The 19,438-nt window shown below is 47.0% G+C and overlaps 1 protein-coding gene across 1 annotated transcript in view; it reads left to right on the top strand.

Moving 5' to 3' along the window:
* The first annotated feature begins 1,095 nt into the window (after nucleotides 1–1,095).
* Nucleotides 1,096–19,438, top strand: part of SRD5A2 (steroid 5 alpha-reductase 2) — a 39,427-nt gene continuing 21,084 nt past the window's right edge. The window contains 2 exon segments of the mRNA XM_080407842.1: nucleotides 1,096–13,019; nucleotides 13,021–13,317. Of these exon segments, the coding sequence (XP_080263968.1) occupies nucleotides 12,928–13,019; nucleotides 13,021–13,317 (389 nt within the window). The 5' untranslated portion in view covers nucleotides 1,096–12,927.

Here is a 19,438-nt window from a genome sequence, read left to right as displayed (position 1 = left end):
AAAAAAAAACTCTGTGTTTTACAGCTGGCAGTTTTCACTTGGCAGTGATTTATCCTGGTGCCAATCCCCACTGAAATATAGTGAGATGTGTCCCAGTTTCACACTTTAGATGACTTGTATGCTTTTTGGAAACTTTTCAAAATTTTCCAGCTAATTCTCCAAGCACCTGCCTGTCATGAGTACGGCCCAGTGCCTCCCAGCAGGCTGAACGTATTTGATCTCCACTAGATGGCCAAACAGCCTCCATGAAAATTGTAGGATCTTTCTCACCCTTCTCACGGAGTTTCCTGAACACCTTTGTTGTGTGACAGCAGTGTGGGTGCCTCCATCCCTCCTCAGCAGGCAGCAGGTCAACACCAAAAGGAACCTGCTACTTGTAACAACAGTTCCCTCAACTCAAGCGACAAAGGCACCTTCATTTACCATGGCTTAATTGTGCTGATTGCCTTTGTGGCAGCTCAGTTAGTTCCACACAAAAATGTTTGTCTTTTTCCAGTGTTCAGGCTAGAATGTGATGTTTAAACCACGTCTTTTTCCCAAAGGCTTCCAATTGCAGTGTTTCGATTCCAGAGTAATGAACTGATTCCAAGTTCATGTTCTGTCCTGTGTGCAGATCAGTTCTCATTCAGTTCTTCGTGCAACCAGCAGCTATCTATTAGCTACATGCATCAACTAAACTACAGCTGACATACATAGTCAGGCAGCTGGCTGGTGGCTGAACAGCCAGTCTGTGCCTGTCCAAGAAAGGTGGATGTTTCTCTGTCCAGTTCTGTCTTACAGCAAGGAAAAGGCATGGTTTCGTACTGAGTAAACGCAGCAAGCCCACCAGTCAGCCACTCGCCTGGTAACAGTGAACAATTAGATACATTCAACAGGACTGGTGGGATTTATATTAAAAGCATCATGTAGAAACACATATTTACAATTCCATATATGTTGAATTGCCTGCATATTTGTAAAAATACATGCTACTTTGATATACGATACAGGAATTCAGAACGTATTCCTAAGAGAACTTAAAATTTGTCCCAGATTGTTCCTGGATGTGCACTAGTTTAAATGCTCATTTTAGTTTTAGATATTTAATTTTAGTCCACTTGTTATTACAATCAGACATTTTTGGAGTTTCTATAAAGCTGTAAGTAAACATTTGCTAAGTTTTAAAAGCCTCTGAGTTCTGTACGCTTGCCAATATATAGAACTTCTAAGTTACGGGATTTGGCATATGGCTTAATGCAGGCAAGGTTGCTTCTCTCCTGTCAATGACACTAAGTGAAAATGTTCTCAGTTTGTTCTTCTTCTTTATGCAGGTCAGCACTTCAGCTATAGTTGTCCTCTAGTTCCGCCAGAATCATGTTGATCTTATTCTAATTCTCCTAATGAAGGCTAGAAATTGTGATTTTAGCTCTAGCTAATGATAACAACACTTCTAACTTGAATAAACGTATGTGGCTCTCCAGGAGAATGGCAAATGCCACATTTCTGAAACGGAGCCTAGATTCAAGTACTCCCAAATAGCAAGTCCCTGACTCCAGCCATGGAGGAGATACAACTTGAAGAAGATCTTGCCAGAATACCCCCCAGAAGAGGTCATGTCCTTTCTCTTCCCATAGCCCATGCCAAGTCTCAGTGTGCTTTTGAGCTGTGTCGATTTTGGACCAGGCTTGTAAGCTCACTGTGAGGGATAGGGACGTGATGGAGGAAAGCCACAGATCCTGTCACTGTGACCCAAGAGGAGGCTTGGCAGCAAGGGCCTCCCTGCTCTGCTCTGGCGTTCAGGCTCAGCCAAGCCTCTGGGGATAGCTGTTGGCAATCCTGTTTTGCACAGGAGGAAATCCGCTTACAGGGAACAATGTGACTTTAAAGCTACTACTGCAGAGATGCAATTTTTGGTTCACTTGCTTCCTCCCTCCTGTTCCTTTCACTCGCCCCACCTTTGCTACATGTCCTTGGGGTTTAGTGAAAGGAATCGGGCAGTGAACGTTACCCAGGGCTCTGCAACACAGCTGCCCAGAGTATGGAATGGCGATGCTGAGTAGAAGGGCCCCTGCAAGAGCTGAGACAGTTTGTGGTTCCCAAACGGACAGCAGGATGGGTGGCGTCACTGGGCACCCTCATAAGACACATCAGGAGCACATTAAATAAAATAACAATCTAAACAGTCAGCATAAGCTTGACACATCCCTTAGCCAATCCTTTAGGCAGGCGTGCTCAGCAGCTCTAGAAAGGAAGCAACCAGAAAGCAATCAAAGGCTTGAATTACTGAACACAGAGATTTCTCCTTCCTGTACAGTAGTCAGAGCAGCTCGGCAAAACAGAGGCAAACACTATCACGGCCCCTCCGTTACCGCTTCTTGTATACCAGGCTTACAAGGACACAAAAGGGAAATGCTGAAACAGAAGAACAACTAAAGCTGCTTACTATGTAAATAAGAAAAACGACAAACTATTCCTAAAAGACTAAAGCCAGGGGTAAAATAAAAGAATTGCGTTTCAATAGCAGAGTCATAAAATCAGTGTGGCCCATGTTTTTTAAGGTTGTGCCAGGAATACGTCAGCCTTGCAGACGATGAAGTCAGAGATGCTTCACCACCAGTACCAATAGCAAGTAGCTCATAGTATCATAGTATTCAAAAAACTCATAGTCCTGAACACGCTAGCCTTCTTACAAACCAGGGAACTATGACTTACTAGAGTGGTATAATTGACATTTCACAAACCAGGGACTGAGGGAAAAAGTGACAGAATAACTTGCTCAAAACTACTTGGGGAGTTTCTGGCAGATCTAAGAAGTGAATGTAGATCTCCCAAGTGCTGGATAAAATGCTGAACCACTCTTTCTCCTGCTAAACTGCTATTGTCTGCTCAAGTGTATACTTAGGGCAACAGCAAAGTCTGAAGAAACAATATGAGGAAACACATGCCCCCAGGGTCTCCTCTCGTATGGTACTGATTAAATCTAATACAAAATGGTAGCCCATGACTAGTATAATATTGTCTTGAATTCTAAGGAAAGGCCATATCCAACTTTTCTTCATGTACGATGAATTTACAGGGGCAGGGAGGAAGCACGTAGCAAACAGAGATTAAGTGCATGCTAAACAGATGGTATGCTGATTAAAATATGAAAATGACAGATATGTAAATTTCAGAAAGCCATAGTGTTTGGTGCTAGTTTACAGTTAAGAAAACAGTCCCTTCAGCTGCATCATGTAACTGGTAACCCTGTACTGAGCACTTCATACCAGTTACTTCACACATTCTGCTTGAATCCACAAACATATTTAATCATATGTTCAGTACACAGATGGTCTGCCCCTACATCACACACCTTTCCTTCCTCACATTTACCCCCTGCAGACCTAGCAGCCACTGCTCTCTGCTCAATCCATGACCAACCCTCCCTGGGTCTCCCCTCCAGTTCCTGCTGGCACTTCATTTGCTGGACAGTAGTTCTTTAGCTGTAATAACAGAAATCTAATAGCATTTCCAGATCTTTGTATAAAAGTAACACAAGAGTCTGGGTGCCTTTTATTATCCAGATGGTGGGTTACCGTAACTGCCAGACACAATTGATTCTTATTCTGCATGATACTTTCATGAGGGTCTACCAATTGCTTATATTGACAGAAGTGAAAGTTAGTAGGAATTGGCAAATAGTGATTCTCCAGCCAGGCTTTGAGAAGTCACAACACAAGCAACATGTGGTGTCCTGTTACTAGATCAGTGCCAAATAGTAAATGAGCAAAATTAAAACAAACTGTGAGGATAACAAAACACACCAATAAACAACCAGAGGTCTAATCAAGGATATCAGCTTCCAGCAGGCCAAGTCAAATGAGACTGTTTTTCCAGCCTCTGCATTACACAGTCTTTACTGTCACCACTGCCTTATTTAAACACACTCCATTATTTACAAGTAGTAAATAATCATAAGCATGGAAAAATCCACTTGATTACTCAATCACATAAACTTTCTTAAAAATTCTAATATCATATTACCTTTACTGTTGCTGCGACTCTAACTGAACCACCTAATGCAGTATGTGAGAAGCTGAACTCCACAGGCTAGGCTGGTAAGCGCACATGCTGCTAGCTCCCTTGGTGGCTTTGTGCCTCTGCTCACTTTCTCCATCTTCTGCTGGAGAAACTCATCCATGCTCCATGTGACAGGTGGAGTTGGCTGGGTACTGTTAGCACGTCACACTGCTCTGGAGTGCACTTCATTTCTAGGCTGTATCCTGACTTCTTCAATGGCCACAAAAGTGAACAATGTTTCTGATTGAGCAGTACTGCTTTATAATGTGTATACCCAGAACAGAAGTGGATTTAATAGATCCAACAGCGGCTTCTTCTTGCTTCTCATAAACTCACTCATTTAGAGGCCAGAAGGAACCTAATTCACCTTATCTGGTACCCAACAGAGGCCAGCAGCCACTCATGTATTGAACTCAGTAATTATAGTCACCTGAAGTATACCTCCTGGAAATGCAGCCAGCCTTACTTGGAAAGCCTTAAGCAATGGAGAATCAACTGCTGCTTCTCTTTGAAAGTTTGTTCTGTGTTAGTCACCTCCAGCTTTAAAAATACATGACTTTTTTATTGAAGTTGGCTGGGTTTTAATTCCAGGTACTGGGTTTTGTTACACATTTTTCTGATGAGCTAGAGTCCTTTAACACCACATACTTTATCTCTATGAAGGTACTTTCACATGTATAAAGTCACCCCTCAATCATAAAAGACAAGTAACCTTAAAATATTTCTGTATGATTTTTTTGCAGTCCTAGAGTTATTTTATAGCTTATTTCAGCACTTTCGGAAACATTCTTTATGATAATGTTAATAGCAGATTTGGAAACAGAATTCCCCTTGTAACTGGCACCATCACTTGTAAATACCATATGGATCTAAAAGTATCCAAAATATCTCAGAGGAGGGTGGAAGAGTTGAGAGGGTGAAAACAGAACTCTGCTCTTTTTCACCTGAGGTCGGAAAGGAAGGTCCTCATGTTACAAGGTATCCCATTAGGTCTCACCAATGAGAAAGCAAATTTGAAACAGTTGTTCACATTTTTTGTAGAGAAACAAGTGAGGTGCTGATCTAATGTAGTTTGTGAAGATCAACCTTGCAAAAGATGATAGGAAGCCAAAAATCAGCAAGGAGCTATCCTGCCAGGTAGGAGAGAGGATATCCAGATTCCACGAATCAACAGATGGGGCCTCGGTGCCTCCACAAAAGTTGAGGCTGAAAGGAAAGACACCCATGATTACCTTCTTGCTCAGATAAATGGTTCAAGCAGAAATTTCTCTTTCACTATTTGCACTCTGTTGATTTCATTTATTAAATTGTCAATTGTTCTGCCTCTTTAAAAACATAACAAACAATAACATCTTGATTTTGTGACTATCAGATTTGTTTTAGAAACTGTTAATGGCTTCAGACTGATGTAGAGGAATCTAGTCTTTCATTAAAAATAAATATGTTCTGGCAACCTTTGGCTGCACGTACTCCACTGAACTGGACAATGCCATGCATGGTACTAGAGGGCAACTGTTCAATTGCTAGAATGATCCTCAGCACAGTTTTGGGCTAAACCAAATAACTCTCAGCTGGGATTACGATGCATGCTTTGGCAGTTAGTGTCAGCAAGGGTCTGTTCCCTATAGACAGCTTGCATGCAAAATAGGTCCAGGAGTCTGCAGACTGCCTGGAGTATCACCACTGAAAGATAGGATCTGCTCCATTCCTTCCAATGGGCCAATACTCCAAGCTATACTTTGAGATTGCAATTCACATGCCAGTTTTCTCAGCTGCTTCACTAATGGTTGTTTCAGTTCTGATTCACATGAGGCTTATGCACTCACCCAAATCAAACAAGTTATATATGAGCGATACAGCATTATCATCTTAATTTTATCGCAACTTTTACTTTAACTGAGGTTTGTTGGAGTGCCTTAAATATTAGGATCAAGAGATTACATGAAAATGTTAGCTTCAAGTCTTGTACTTTTGGCAGAGTAAACAATTGGAATGTAAAGATCAGCAATCTTTATGTACAATTGTGGCTATATATACTGTGATTATAATCACAAAATCTGCAGTAAAATGAAAATGCACTGGAAGCACAGACAGATCCATCCAGTTACTGAAATAAATGTGTTAGCAACATTCAAATAGTAAATGGTTCACCTGACAACTTCCCCACCTCAGTTTAAAAGAAATTGCCACAGAATTTGACAGAATCACAGAACAGTTGAGGTTGGAAGGGACCTGTGGAGGTACTCTGGTCCAACCCCCTTTCTCAAGCAAGGTCACCTAGAGCAGGCTGCCCGGGACCATGTCCAGGCCGCTTTGGAGTATCTATCTCCAAGGACAGATGTATCCACAAACTTTCTGGACAACCTGTGCCAGTGCTTGGTCACCCTCACAGTGAAAAAGTCTTTCTTGATGTTCAGATGGATCCTCTGATATTTCAGTGCGTGCCCATTGCCTCTGGTCCTGTCACTGGGCACCACTGGAAAGTACCCGACTCTGCCTTCTTTACATCCTCCCTTCAGATATTATAGGCATTGATGAGATCCCCCTGAGCCTTCTCTTCTTCAGGCTGAACAATCCCAGCTCTCTTGTCCTTGCTCCAGCCCCTTAACCATCTTCGTGGCCCCTTGTGGGACTCTCTGCAGTGACTCCATCTCTCTATGACGCTGGGGAGCCCAGACCTGGACACAGCACTCCAGACGTGGCCTCACCAGTGCTGAGCAAAGGGAAGGGATCACCCCCCTCCAGCTACTGGCAACACTCCTCCTCGAGCAGCCCAGGATACACACCACCAGCCTTCTTTGCCGCAAGGGCCCAGTTTAGAGCTGACGTGCCATAAAATACAGACAGAACGCTAATGCTGCTGTGCTACCACAGTTCTGAGTGTTCAAGATACTGCGTAATGCAAACGGATAATCATGCAGAGATATTCATGGCAGTGGTCTTGCGCATTGCACTGAACTATCCCAAGCAGCCCATTCTGTCTTTCTGTGGGTAAGGGCTCGGGCTACCCTGGTTTGCCGCAGGCTACCTGCGGTTTTCTAGCATGAGGGTTGCCGCAGTTCAGACTGTGGAGTCTCCTTAGATATGGAGAGCCTTCAGGAGGTTATCTGGATACTGGAGTGGCTCAGAGAAGACAAAGTGGGACTGCTGCCTCAGCACAGAGCAAAAAAGCAGAATGAAACAGCACAGCCGGCTAGGAAGGTGGGTGTTTGTTGGTGAGAAAACTTTCCATGCCTCCCAGTTACATAAAACAACTGCTAGATGTTTAGAGAACTGCAGACCTAAAGTATTCACCAAATTTCCTGTTTCTGAACTTGCTAACCATCACAAGAGCCCAGAACCCAAACCCTCTCTAATTTACGTGGTTGGAAACAGACCCTACACAGGCAGCTGAGGCATAACATGTATCTGCAGGACTTGGGTACTCGGGATTTACTACCCAGCCAACTCTACATAAGGATGCCAACCTTATTCTGTCCAGGTCCTGTCCCCTTCCTGGACTCTCCATCATTGCCATGGAGAAGAGACCCAGTTGCATCAGCTGGGAGCTGTGGCACGCTCCAGGCAGATCCCCGATTTTAACAAGAAAGGGCCGAGGACCTCCACAGGGTGCTGCGCCCTGGCTTAGACCACCCAAGCCACTGAGCCACAGGCTGGGCAGGCAACAACAGTGGTACAGCGGCAACCCCTGCTGCTGGGATTCAGGCGGGGAAATGCAGCAGCAGAAGGGCTACTCTGCCCATTTGTTGCTTCCACACAGGGCAGGTAGGGGGGAAAAATACCAAAAATCATTAATGATGCCTGGCATTTCCCCATGATAGGCCCTGTCCTATGTTGTTTACAACTTTTCCAGCTCTAACCATACAGTCTGCAGTTTCCCAAGTCTGGTGCCTTCTCAAAGTTTTTGGAAAAGGCCAGCCAACAATTCAACTGCTTCTGAAAAGAAAGTAACTAACCACGTTTAAAAAGAAGTGATGTTTTCTTTGAGCTGCTCTAGTACCCCCAAGCTTTGGAGTGTTCACAAGAAACTTGTCAGGAGGTGGCCTTCCCATCTGGGACATGCCAAGCAAGAAGTCTTTGAAAATCTGTGGTTTACAACGATCAGGAGAAACATGTTAGAGTTTATAGCTAATTTCCCAGGAGAAACTGTCTGCAACGACAATGTCCCAGCTTCTGGTGAGCACAGAAACTGCAGTTTTGGGCTGTGTGGACTCAGTGCTTTACACCAGATCCCAGATGAGGAAGATTCTCTTGTGCTCCTCAAGCTCCCCCTGCTTTTCATTCTGTGATTCTCTGGCTCAGCTTCAACGAGCCAGACAGTTAATTTGAGTGTGTTTCTTCATCTTCTTGTAACATTCAGTGACTAAGATGTTTTAGTGCTAGCAAACTGGAATAGGTGGGGCAGTGTGGGTGTAAAGGTATCTTCTCTGCTGAAAGAACTGTGTTCTCAGAGATCAGAAGGTGAAAACCAGACAACACAGCAATAACGTCACTAGGTAAAATAAAATGAATTAGAGAACTGGGGGTCAGATTCTGATCTCGTGGCTGATTTATATAGATGCTGTTCAAGAAAATCTGAAGTAAAAGGAAAGCCAGCCTTGAAATACTATGCCTCTCTCTATTGTTTGTGGGCTTTTGTTTGTCATAGTTTTTATATTCGTCCCAGTAATGATGCAGACACACTATTAAAAATAACTTGCTGCAAAACTGTGTGCACTAGGTTAAAGTTAATCCTGCAAGAGATTTATTCCTCCTTATGCTGGAGTAATCTGCCCTGTCTTCCTAAAACATGTTCTTACACTTCCATCAGTGTTAGGAGTACCAAAAGAAGCAGCAGCTTATTTATTAATTTTCACAAGCCAATTTAATGCTAATTTCTGCAGGTCTAATTGCTTTTTTATAGCTGCTTGCTCAAGTTACAGAGCAGGTCTTTAAAACTGTAGTTTTACTAGCCACATGATGTTTGGTTCCTACTCTTTCTATGCACCAACATCTTTGACTGAAGGAAAATGAAAAGAACGTTCTCTTTTTTTAAACATTTTAAATTTTACCTGCTGGCTCTATATGTGATACAAAGTGACAGTCATGCAGCTTCTTATTGCAGTAGATGACAATTCCTGACAAGTATTAAAAGAGTACTTGTGACTGAGAGAGAAATGCCTATATTAGATTATTAACTCTGTGCTCTTGCAGCATTATAAAATATATGAGGATAGCACATCAGGAAATGAACTGTGAGGAAATTAACAGCTTCTTATTCAGCACAGGACACGTATGATATAAAACAAAGTGTTAACGGCAGATGATGTCTCCCAGTGTTTCTTAACTTCAGTCTAGCTACATTCATGTCAGCACTGGAAAGAGATTTGTTCAAAACTGCACCAGCGCACACGTAACTTCTGGGAGATCTAAGGAACTACCTTACGCAACTGTTCATTTTACTGAGTGTTCTCATTCAGACCTTAATCCTGCAGCCCTTCCTAAAGATTACATATGTGCAGCTGCAAGGACTGCACATCTCATGGCGCTTTCTTACACCCAAGCTCCAGCTCCTTTTAGTAAAAGTGACAGAGCACTTCTTACTTTCACTGTGCTCTGATTCTGGCTTATGGGAACTTTCTCGGATTAGAAGCTTCTCTGGATCATGGAAAGGCGATCAAACAGAACCTTTCTGTTATCAGCCAGAGCCACCAGAACAGGGACATCCACCATGGGATCAGAGGAGGCACAGGTGTGTCAAGAAGGCAGCAGGCTGTGCTTTGGGAATGCTGCACCCCAGCCATTCTGGGATTCTGCAGTGGGCCATACTGTCTCTCGGCTACCTCCTAAACTCAGGGAAGAGACCTGCAGTAGCACAAACCCACCTTGATTTCAATCTATAATTTTCTGTTTACATCTATAATTTTCTTCTGAAAAGTCTTTTAAATCCACAGGCCTCTAGATTTATAAATCATCCGCAGTTTTCCTCCATATGATTCCTATCTATACATTTATACCTCTGACATACTGTGTCTTGTACCGCCTGCACATTTTGTACAATTCAGTTCTTCAGAAGAGTTGGATTTTTCTCTTCAAGGAAAGATAATAACTTAAAGTAAGGGTTCTGAAGTCTTATCAGATGTGCAAATGGGGCTTAGACTGTATGATTTCCCCCTCTCCCTTCAAATTCAGCAGGCCTGCAAACACTTTACTGCTGAAGTATTTTTTTCCAACAAATACTCCTACTGAATTATTTACTGTTGAGATATAAAAAAGCATTCAGAATATCTGCAATTTACTGGAGGAGAAAAAAGTCTGAATTAAATGGTCTGTGTTTTGTAGCTTGATCATGCTGGCTCAAGATGATTTCAGAGCAAGATTCGTTACTGCCTGGTGCTCCTCTGGGCTGGTGAAATGAACATCCATATATGCACACATGGGGAAAACAAAGTTTGGCTTAAAATAAAGTTTTGGTAATCCTATACAAAGCACACCCTTTCAGCACTGCACCTTGCCACCTCAAAAACCACTGATGTATATACAAAGAGTGTTTCTTCAGCACTGCTTTCACCTTTCTCTTCGCAACCCCTGTTATGGTGCTTAGGCAAGAGGAAGGAATTCTCAGGGGAAGATTTATCTAGTGGTTGAATGTGATGAATAATGATGCAGTGTTTGTTTCCAACAATGAATAGAAATGTCGCAGAGCTCCAACTTACAGAGTAAGAGTGGGATTTAGTTCTCCTGACACATTTGTCTAAACGTCTTTTAGAGCCAACAGAGAGAAACAGGCTTTTTGACGTTATGATTCATTTATCCATTTTATTACTTCTTTTAATGAAATGAATCTCACCTTAAAAGTGCCTCCTCCTCTCCGTGGACTGGAAATGGTTTCTGTGTGACTAGTTCACTGTTTTAAACATCAGAAGAATTCACACCCCTCTTGCCTTCCCCTGTAAATAAGTACAACTAGGCCCCTTCAGCTTGAATCAAATCCAACCAACCTGGATGATGTGCAGGGGACTACCTGAAGCTACCAGTGCTGTGTTTGAGATCACAGCCCCCTGTAGTTTTTATGCTGTGCCTCTTCTAGAGTTTTAGTTTGAATCCAAAGCATACTTTTGAAGTGATTGCCATCATCATCTCCAGCTAACTACTGAGCTTTGATTTGCTTCGTGGAACAGTCTGAGTCCTTCACTGATTCTCCTTTGGATGAAGCCAAGCCAGAAAATGCACTCCATGAGTGCCCCTAATGTGCCTCTATCGCTAACGTGTGTTCCATTCATGGGATCAGACTAGAGGTAGTTTGAAGTAATTCCCCACAAAACTTGCGTATTATGGATGCTGGGTCTTCATATCCAGCTGCATCGCTGCAGAGCCATTTCTTTTGGATTGTACTTCTTCCTAATTCAGATACAGCCTTAGATTGCTAAAATATTTCCTACAGACACCTTCCTCCACTGATGCTTCACAGCCAGGAACTGTTGCTTGAGCACAGGTGCCAATGCCACGAGCCTGCTATCACCTGTGCTGTTTTATGGCTTGCATACCTGGCACAGTTCTGGTCCAGCCCAGCTCACCTTGTTTTATACACAGCTGGGAGATGGCATGTGCCAGAGACTGTCTCCAGCAGGCAGCCTGGAGGCAGAGAGGCATCTTCTGTGGGGGGAAGAGTGCTCTGGCTGACAGTCATAGTATGCCACATGACTCTGAGGCCAGAAAAGCCTTGACTTGTTTGACTTGCTGCAGCAAACGTGACCTTAGTGACTACAGCACTCTGCAAGGGTAAGGGAGAAACTCTCCATGGCTGACAGAGCTCAGGTCTGGGTAACCACCCCACAGAGCCGCCAGCGGAACAGCCAAGCGCCTCCTGGACGAGAGGCGAGCTGCAGCGGGGTGGTGTGCTTGGCCTCCGCAGAAAGAGGATCCCCTCAGAGGTGGCGAGGGAGCCCAAGCCTCCCACGTCCTAGACCACCACTCAGACCTCCAAAGCCACCCCCCGCGCACCACCTCTGCTCCAGGAAAGCGTGCTGCATGGCACCCTGTCCTTGTCCTTCACAGGGCTCTTGGGGACCTGCACAGCAACAGGGGCGCTGCGCCTCAGGGCCCCGAGGCACCGGGCGGCACAGGGTGCTACGTGCCCGCAGCCCTCCCGCCATTCCCCACAGCCCCCGTGGCAGTGACGCTCCCTGGGGACACGGCCCAAGGGCAGCCCCCTCCCTGGACTGCACTTTTAGGCAAACTGTTGTCCAAACCGCTTCACGGGGCTGAGACCGAAGGGCTCCTGGGCATGCCCCGGGGCCAGCACTCACACCAGGGCCATCTTGGGAACTTGGGGCGCTCCAGAAGTTGAAGGCACGGTCCGGGGGCGCTGGATGGCGGCGGGAGCTGTCGGGCCGGCAGCGCTTGGGCTGCGCTGGCGTCGGCGTCTGCCAGTTCTCACCTGGGCCTCAGCCGCCCGCCGCCGCCACCGCACACGTGGGGCTGCGCGCAGGGCTGCGCGGCCGGGGCACCGCCAGCCGCCCTCACGGCTCGGCCCCGCTCGGTTCGGCCCGGCTCGGTTCGGCCCGGCCCGGCGCGCGGCCGCGGTGGCCGCAGCGCTGCAGGCCCCGTCAGGGCGGCGCGTCCCGCCAGCGCTCCCCGGCCCGGCGGTCCCGTAGCGCGCCGAGCCCCGCAGCACCTGCCCGGGGCGCGGGAAGGCAGCGCCGCCGCTCCCGCAGTACCGGGAGCAGCCGCCTCCCGCCGGGGATCGCCCGCCCGCCCCCGCGAGCTGCGCCTGGGCTCCCGAACCGACCGGCCGCGGGCTGCGCGGCCGAACCGGGCCGGGCGAGGGAGGGGCCGGAGGGGGCGCCGCGGGGGGCAGCTCCCCTCGGGGCGGGCTGGGGGGGCTGCGCCCTCTGACGGGCCCGGGCGATGGGAGGCAGCGCGGCGGGGCGGGGTGACGGCCGCGGCTCTAATAAGGCCGGGGCCGGCGCCGGCCGAGGGCTGTTCGCCTGGGTGCCCCCGCCCGCCCCCGAGCATGCAGTGCTTCCCCAGCCTGGTGCTGGCGCTCAGCTCGCTGCTGGGCGCCCTGGCGCTGCTGCAGCTCTCGCTGTACCTGCGGGTGCCGTCCCGCTACGGGAAGCACGAGGAGCGGCTGTGCCGGCCGCGGGGCCGCCTGCCGGCGCGCTGCGCCTGGTTCCTGCAGGAGCTGCCCTCCTTCCTGGTGCCCGCGCTGCTGCTGGCGCTGCGCAGCCCGCCCCGCCTCGAGCCGCTCGGCTGCCGTCTCCTCTGCTGCCTCTTCTGCTGGCACTACTTCTACAGGTACGGCGGCCGGGCACGGCTCCCGCCCCCGCCGGCCCGCGGCGCTCCGGGGCCAGCGGCGGCTGCCGGGAGCTGCGGCCGCGCGGGGGGCAGCGGCGGTGGAGCGGGAGGGCGGCGGGCAGGGGCGCAGCCGGCGCCGGGCGGGCGGGGGGCTGGGGCCGGGCTGGGTTGCGGCACCGCTGCCCTCCGCGCCGGGCGGCGCCTCAGGGCGGCTGCGCTCGCGGTGCCGGGGCCGCTGCGAGCGGCGTCTCTGCGGGGAGGGAGCAGGCAGGGGGGGTGTACGCCTGGCATTGCAATCTTACAGGGAAAAAAAAATAAACAGAACGAGGTTGCGATAAGACGGAGCAAAGTTTTGGATGGCACTACGCCAGGCACGCTGCGGCGGAGCGGGCGGGGCGCTCGTTGCGGACGGGAGAAGCGGGACACGCGTGGGACAAGCGCGGCACGCGCAGGAGCCCGCCGCGGGGCACGCGCGGCCCGGACCGCACGGGCGGGGCGGGGGGGCGCGGTCCCGGGCGGGGAGGGGGCGCCCAGCGCTGCTGCTGTACCCCCGCGCCAGCGCCGGTTCTCCGTGCTCGACTCATCACGCCCGCCTCACTACCAGAGTACCCAGTTTATCTTTTCACTACCACAGTACCCAGTTTATCTTTTCTTCCCTGTGTTATGTTTTTTCTTTTTTAGAAACTTGGTCGTATCCGCTGTCACTAATGCCTTAACTCTAATTGACCCTGTATTTCCTAATCGGAAGCTCAAAGCACGAGTAGAGTTTTGAGGCGCTGTCGGTGATGGCTCTGGAGTGACACAGCTCTCCAAGTGGTTCTGCAGCCGGCGGGAGCTGGCTCTGCATGGCACCGCCGGGATGGATGTACCTCCTGGCATATTGCACCGGGCCTGGTTCATCCCCTGCTCCGCTTCCATTTCCTATGGAGTTCTTTCGCGAGGAGTTTGACTTGCGGTTCTCTGTTCGTGGCAAACAATGGCTTTTCACAAATGGCAAAAGCGTGTGTGACAGCGTTATGCCATTACCCAGTAACGAGCCCTGTAGCCTGCAAAACTTCTTCTGACTTGGTTTGCCGTTTTTTACCTCAATTCCTATTTCCATTTTTTGATTTGCTTCATAGGAATAGAAAACATTCATGTAATAATTGATCAGAAATTATTATTTGCAGCTCAACCAAAATCAGCGTGTTGAAAATCCAGCTGCAGTATCTCTACTGACAGTTTAGGGCTAGAAACGCTGGGCTGTTGTGGAGAAACTTAAAGCAGGGAATGGTTTTAAATCCTAAATTGCTATGTTAGAGACACAGTAGTTACCGCTAACGTTGTCTTCTTGTCTTTGCTGCACTGTCAGCCGGAGGGCACTACCTGTAACACAAATGGCTCCCAGAAAGCTAGATGTATTCATTATATGTAGTTACACTAAATTTAACATAATGCATTCTGCTATTCTCAAGAGTCTTTGATTGTTTCAGAAACCCAGAAATCAACAAGCACCACTAGACAACTGAAAGAAATGTTACCCTGCCGGTATGCATACAGCTTTTGAGTCAGTGGCTTCTTCTTTGGCATTTCTGCTAGGCTTAGACAGGAGCACTGTGTTTTCATACGTTTTCTTTTTCAGATAATTTGGGGATCTTCTCATCTGTGGCTGGAGTATACTTTTTCCCTTGTAAACATAAAAGACCTCATTTTAACCAAGTCTGTATAAACAAACAATTTTGTTTCTAATACTGCATGTTACTCCAGCACTGTTCTTGCAGTGTGCAGTCTCTTCTCATGCAAGCTGTTCTGAGATTTTACTGAATCGAACAATGTTTGAAATGTTGTATGAAATAGTAACTGCCCTATTGGTATGTAAAAAAGCATCAAACATTGCAAATTAGGAGTTTTTCTGGGTGTCACCTGAGGCTACGGGGACAGTCAGGTTCTTTGAGGGATCTTTGGTAAAATGACCAACAGCCACAGCATTGTGGTTATAAATAGAGCTTTATTATTGCATAAACATTTAAACAGTCAGCATAGCTTATTGTTATCTGCAATTTCTAGCAGTTAGCATAGCTTATTGTTACACAGAACTTTTAGCAATTAGCATCACTTACAGTTACACAGGATTTATAATAATTTCCGTAGCTTTCTTATTATCTAGAAGTTTTATTTACCTAGACGTTTTAGTCACCTGGACCCTCCGCAGATCGGGTCAAATTCTCAGTAATTGGCACGTGATACACTAATTAATCTAGACTTGGACCTTACCTAAAGGAACATGATTTCCTCGCCCAGTCTTCAGAGGAGGAAGACTAGGATGGTGGAGGCATCCCTGCCCACCAGGGGATCGCAGGGTTTGCCATCCAGCAGCAGTTCCCATCTAAGTCCACTTGCAGCTGCTGCATTTCATAGGCAGCATCTCATGTGCTGTTACACTTCCCTGTTCTGTAGCGGGTCCCACCACATCCTGGCGACAATGCCGGTGGGCAAGTGATCTTACCACAACGTTGAAAAGGGGGTAGAAAGAAGGGGGTGTGATACGTGGTCAGCACGCTTAGGTGTTATGGCAGTTTGCTTTATAAATCGACATTGGTTATGCTAACCGTGTTTCCAGGGGTGAGGAGCAGGGGGTACTCGTCACAATGGGCTAGGGCATTTCATCGGCACAGAGTGTTTGAAAAGAAGTTCAGTACTTTGATACAATAGCCAGACTTTATCTTGATATTCTTTCAACTTATCTTTACTAGAAATAATCTAACACCTTTAAATACTTTTGTGATTAAACTTGGCTGCTAGTATAACAAGTAAAACACACAGGTGATTAATAATAAAATCACATTTACTTAATGGCTGTAGCCTACTGCAGTTTTTCTGACTTTAAAATTATGAAGTGAATAAAGCTGTTCCACTTTTAATTATAAACATATTATGTCAGTCTACTACTTTCGCTACTGATCTGACATCTGTAGTTAAATGTTTCCTGATGTTTGTATGGAACAGAGAAAAGCTTCTTCCTATATCGTTGCATAATTTAGTGACTTCTTTCTCTCCACAGGGAAGCTTTTATCATTCCTAATCTTGTCTCTTCTATTATACCAAACATGCATATGGGAGGGAAGCTCTGATTAGAGGTATGCTCAAAAGGACAATATAGTCCGTAAGGGAGAAACATAGTTTTACCAGACCGCTCTGCTAGCTGTTCTGCCTTCCTATACGTTAGGACCAGCTGTGCTGCCCCAGTAGCTTGTGTTTGACTGAAGCATGTATTTCAGAGTGACTTCAAGTCTTGATCTGAAGGCACCAGAAGATGAAGAATCCATAATTTTCTATGGAGAATCCACTATGTCCTTTGGTAGGGTAGTCTTCGGAACTCTTTTACTATCACTGAAACAATGTGTTTAAAATGTCCTGCCTGAATGAGGCTAGCCTTGATTTTCTCCCAGTAGGGCTTGCTATTTTTCGCTCTGTGTTGACTTAAAGCACTCCTTAGTATCCTTTAGTATTTTCTTACCATGATATCACTTATACAGGAATCAGGTCATCTTTCAATTTGCCTGTTACAGAGCTGTCAGGTCCTCCACCTGCACCCGTGTGATCCAGATAATGTAGGCACACGTGATCATGTTTCTGATGAGTTAGCTGCTGCACGTGATACAGTGTACATGCTGAATTTATGTTTTTGTGGTGGATTTATGCCAGCTACAGGGGAACAGACATTACCTGATCTGACATAGAGTTAGAGCGGTGCCGACACATGATACTTTGTCCCGCACAGAGTTGGTCGGGATAAAATTACCTTTTCATAAATTTAGGAACAGGTTTAAACCAGAACAATGAATTTGTCCTGCTTTTGGGCATGGTGTCAGGTAGCTGCAACATTTCTTATTTGATCTGAGGCTTCCTAAAGCAGATTTATAATGTCACTGAACCGCAGCTGAAGGCCCTCGATGCAAGACACCTTTTGCCCTCAGTGCAAGACATTTTTTTCCCCTCAGTGCTCAGATGATTTCTGTGGCTTTTTTCTCCTCTTTTCCTATATCCTTTTTAACATGAAGGCATCGGTGTTGGATGCAGAATACAATAGAGACTTGTAGTAGCATATCTAGAGAAAACATCACCTCCCTGTTTGCATATGCTACTCTGATGCTTACGGATCGAAGGAGTACTTTTTGTTCTGGGGTCACACCAGGAAGCCCTGTATTTCCAGGCTACTTTGAACACCACGGAGCTGGTGTAACCTTGAGTTTAGCCAAGATTACAATCTACCACTCCCGAGGAATGGCTTGTGTTTATATGACTGTATTTCTTTGATTTTAAAGTAACTTCTCTGCTTGGGCTTAGTGCTCAGTAATGCTGTCCTACCCATGCTGATACTCACCAGCTGTCTAGAATTTTTGCCATGTGCCACTTTTCTCAGCGGTAACTTTGTATTTGTTGTTAGGTTGTTGAAGAATACACCAGAGTGTTGTAAGGACCACTCTGATCTTCTTCTGGAAACTCCCTGGGTTAATGCCGATGGCTCCTCATTGACAAGGACCTTGTAAGACCTCTCTGCTTGCCCCGTGAGCCAGCTCTGACTGGTGGGGTGCTCCCATCCAGCCCACTGCTGGAAGAGAAAGGCCAGGGTCATCTGGGTACCAGCTGCTGCCCAGGGAGCCATCCCTCCCCTAGCGCAGTCCAGTACGGAGATTCTTGCCCGAGAGGGTGCAAGAGGGAGGCGGATGGAACCAGGAGACCTTCCCAGCTTGGCCCAGGAGCAGCAGTCCAGCGGGCCTGTGGTGAACCGTGACAGCAGTACGTTCTCCATCTTTCTCTGCCACCACTAGGCAGCAGCCTCTCTCTTCGTGGCAAGCACAAGGTGGTGTGTCCCTGAGGCATTCAGGGAGGGCTGAGGGCAGGCTGCTGCTGCTGGGGAAGGGAGGGGAGGGAAGGAAGGAATCCCCAGTCCCACCCCCTACCTCTGCCACCCTGGCTGAGATAATAAAGTGTCTCAATGTGCACTTTATTACCACAACATGGTGTGAATTTAATCAAATCCAAATGCTCTATGGTGCTACGGCAAGCATCCTATAAAATTCTGAATTTATCACATCTATTTTAGGTAAGCTCATAGAGCTTCTTTGCTTTCATAAGGCAGGGCCTGCAATGGTAGGGCCCCCAAAACTGGTGGGGTGGGAAGGCAGAGAAAATGAGGAAGAAAGTGAGAAAAGCACTGAATGCCAAGCCTGCCATCTGTGTATGCAATCCCTGTGAGGAGCTGGCCATGAGCTGAAAATGATGAGTGGTGTAAGATAAATGTACAGGAATACTTCTTGTGACAAATGACTTGCAAAGGATTTTGCTTTGAAATGTCATTTCTGATACAGCCTTTCCTGCTGGAGGGGCCATGCTGGTCAGGGACTACACTGAGAATACCAGCTGGAGCCGTCGGGGAGAAGCCTGTTTGCTGCAACCCATTTTGCATTCCAGCTTCCCCCCGCCAGCATTTTGCAGTCCAGCTTGCAAAACCAGAGGTGAGAAGTAAAGTAGAAGGTAATGAGAGGAAGCCATCACTATGGAATTCCATATAGACCTTAATGCTGCGTTTCTCTTAGAAGTGAGAAAGAAAGAGTGGCGAGGGAGCAGAGGAGATGCCCCCGTGCACAGTGGCGGGGGGAAGGTCTTGTCTCACTGACCTATGAAGCTGATCCTGAGGTACTGCTGTCAAAACCGAGGTGCTGCCTTGCCCCCCCACTCTGCTGCCCATAGTAACCCAGGCACCAGTAATTTCAAGAGGTGTGTCAGTTTCAACTACCACCTAGAATTACATCCTTATTTATTTTCTTCTCTTGCAACTTTGTTTCCGAGCAAGAGCATAATCTTCTACTCTGCTAGTGTAAGTATCTAGGTTAAAAAAAATTGTTTTCATTTCTGAAGTGCATTCAGATGGATGTGCCAGACATCAAGTAGGCTGCTCTTCCAGACACACCTGGATCCCCAAACCCCTTTGGTTGCAGGTGACCCATTTGGTGTGCCTGTGGTTGGGTTTTCTCCAAATTGACATCTTTCTAAAAAGACTGAGGAAAGCAGGCTTTCATGAGAAAAGAATGGGCAACCAAGAGCTTTTGAAAACAATATCCCTGCGTAATCCTTTCAT

The sequence above is a fragment of the Falco punctatus genome (assembly GCF_963210335.1).
Source record: "Falco punctatus genome assembly, chromosome: 12".
Classification (NCBI taxonomy): domain Eukaryota; kingdom Metazoa; phylum Chordata; class Aves; order Falconiformes; family Falconidae; genus Falco; species Falco punctatus.
This window is presented reverse-complemented; position numbering and strand designations above follow the sequence as displayed.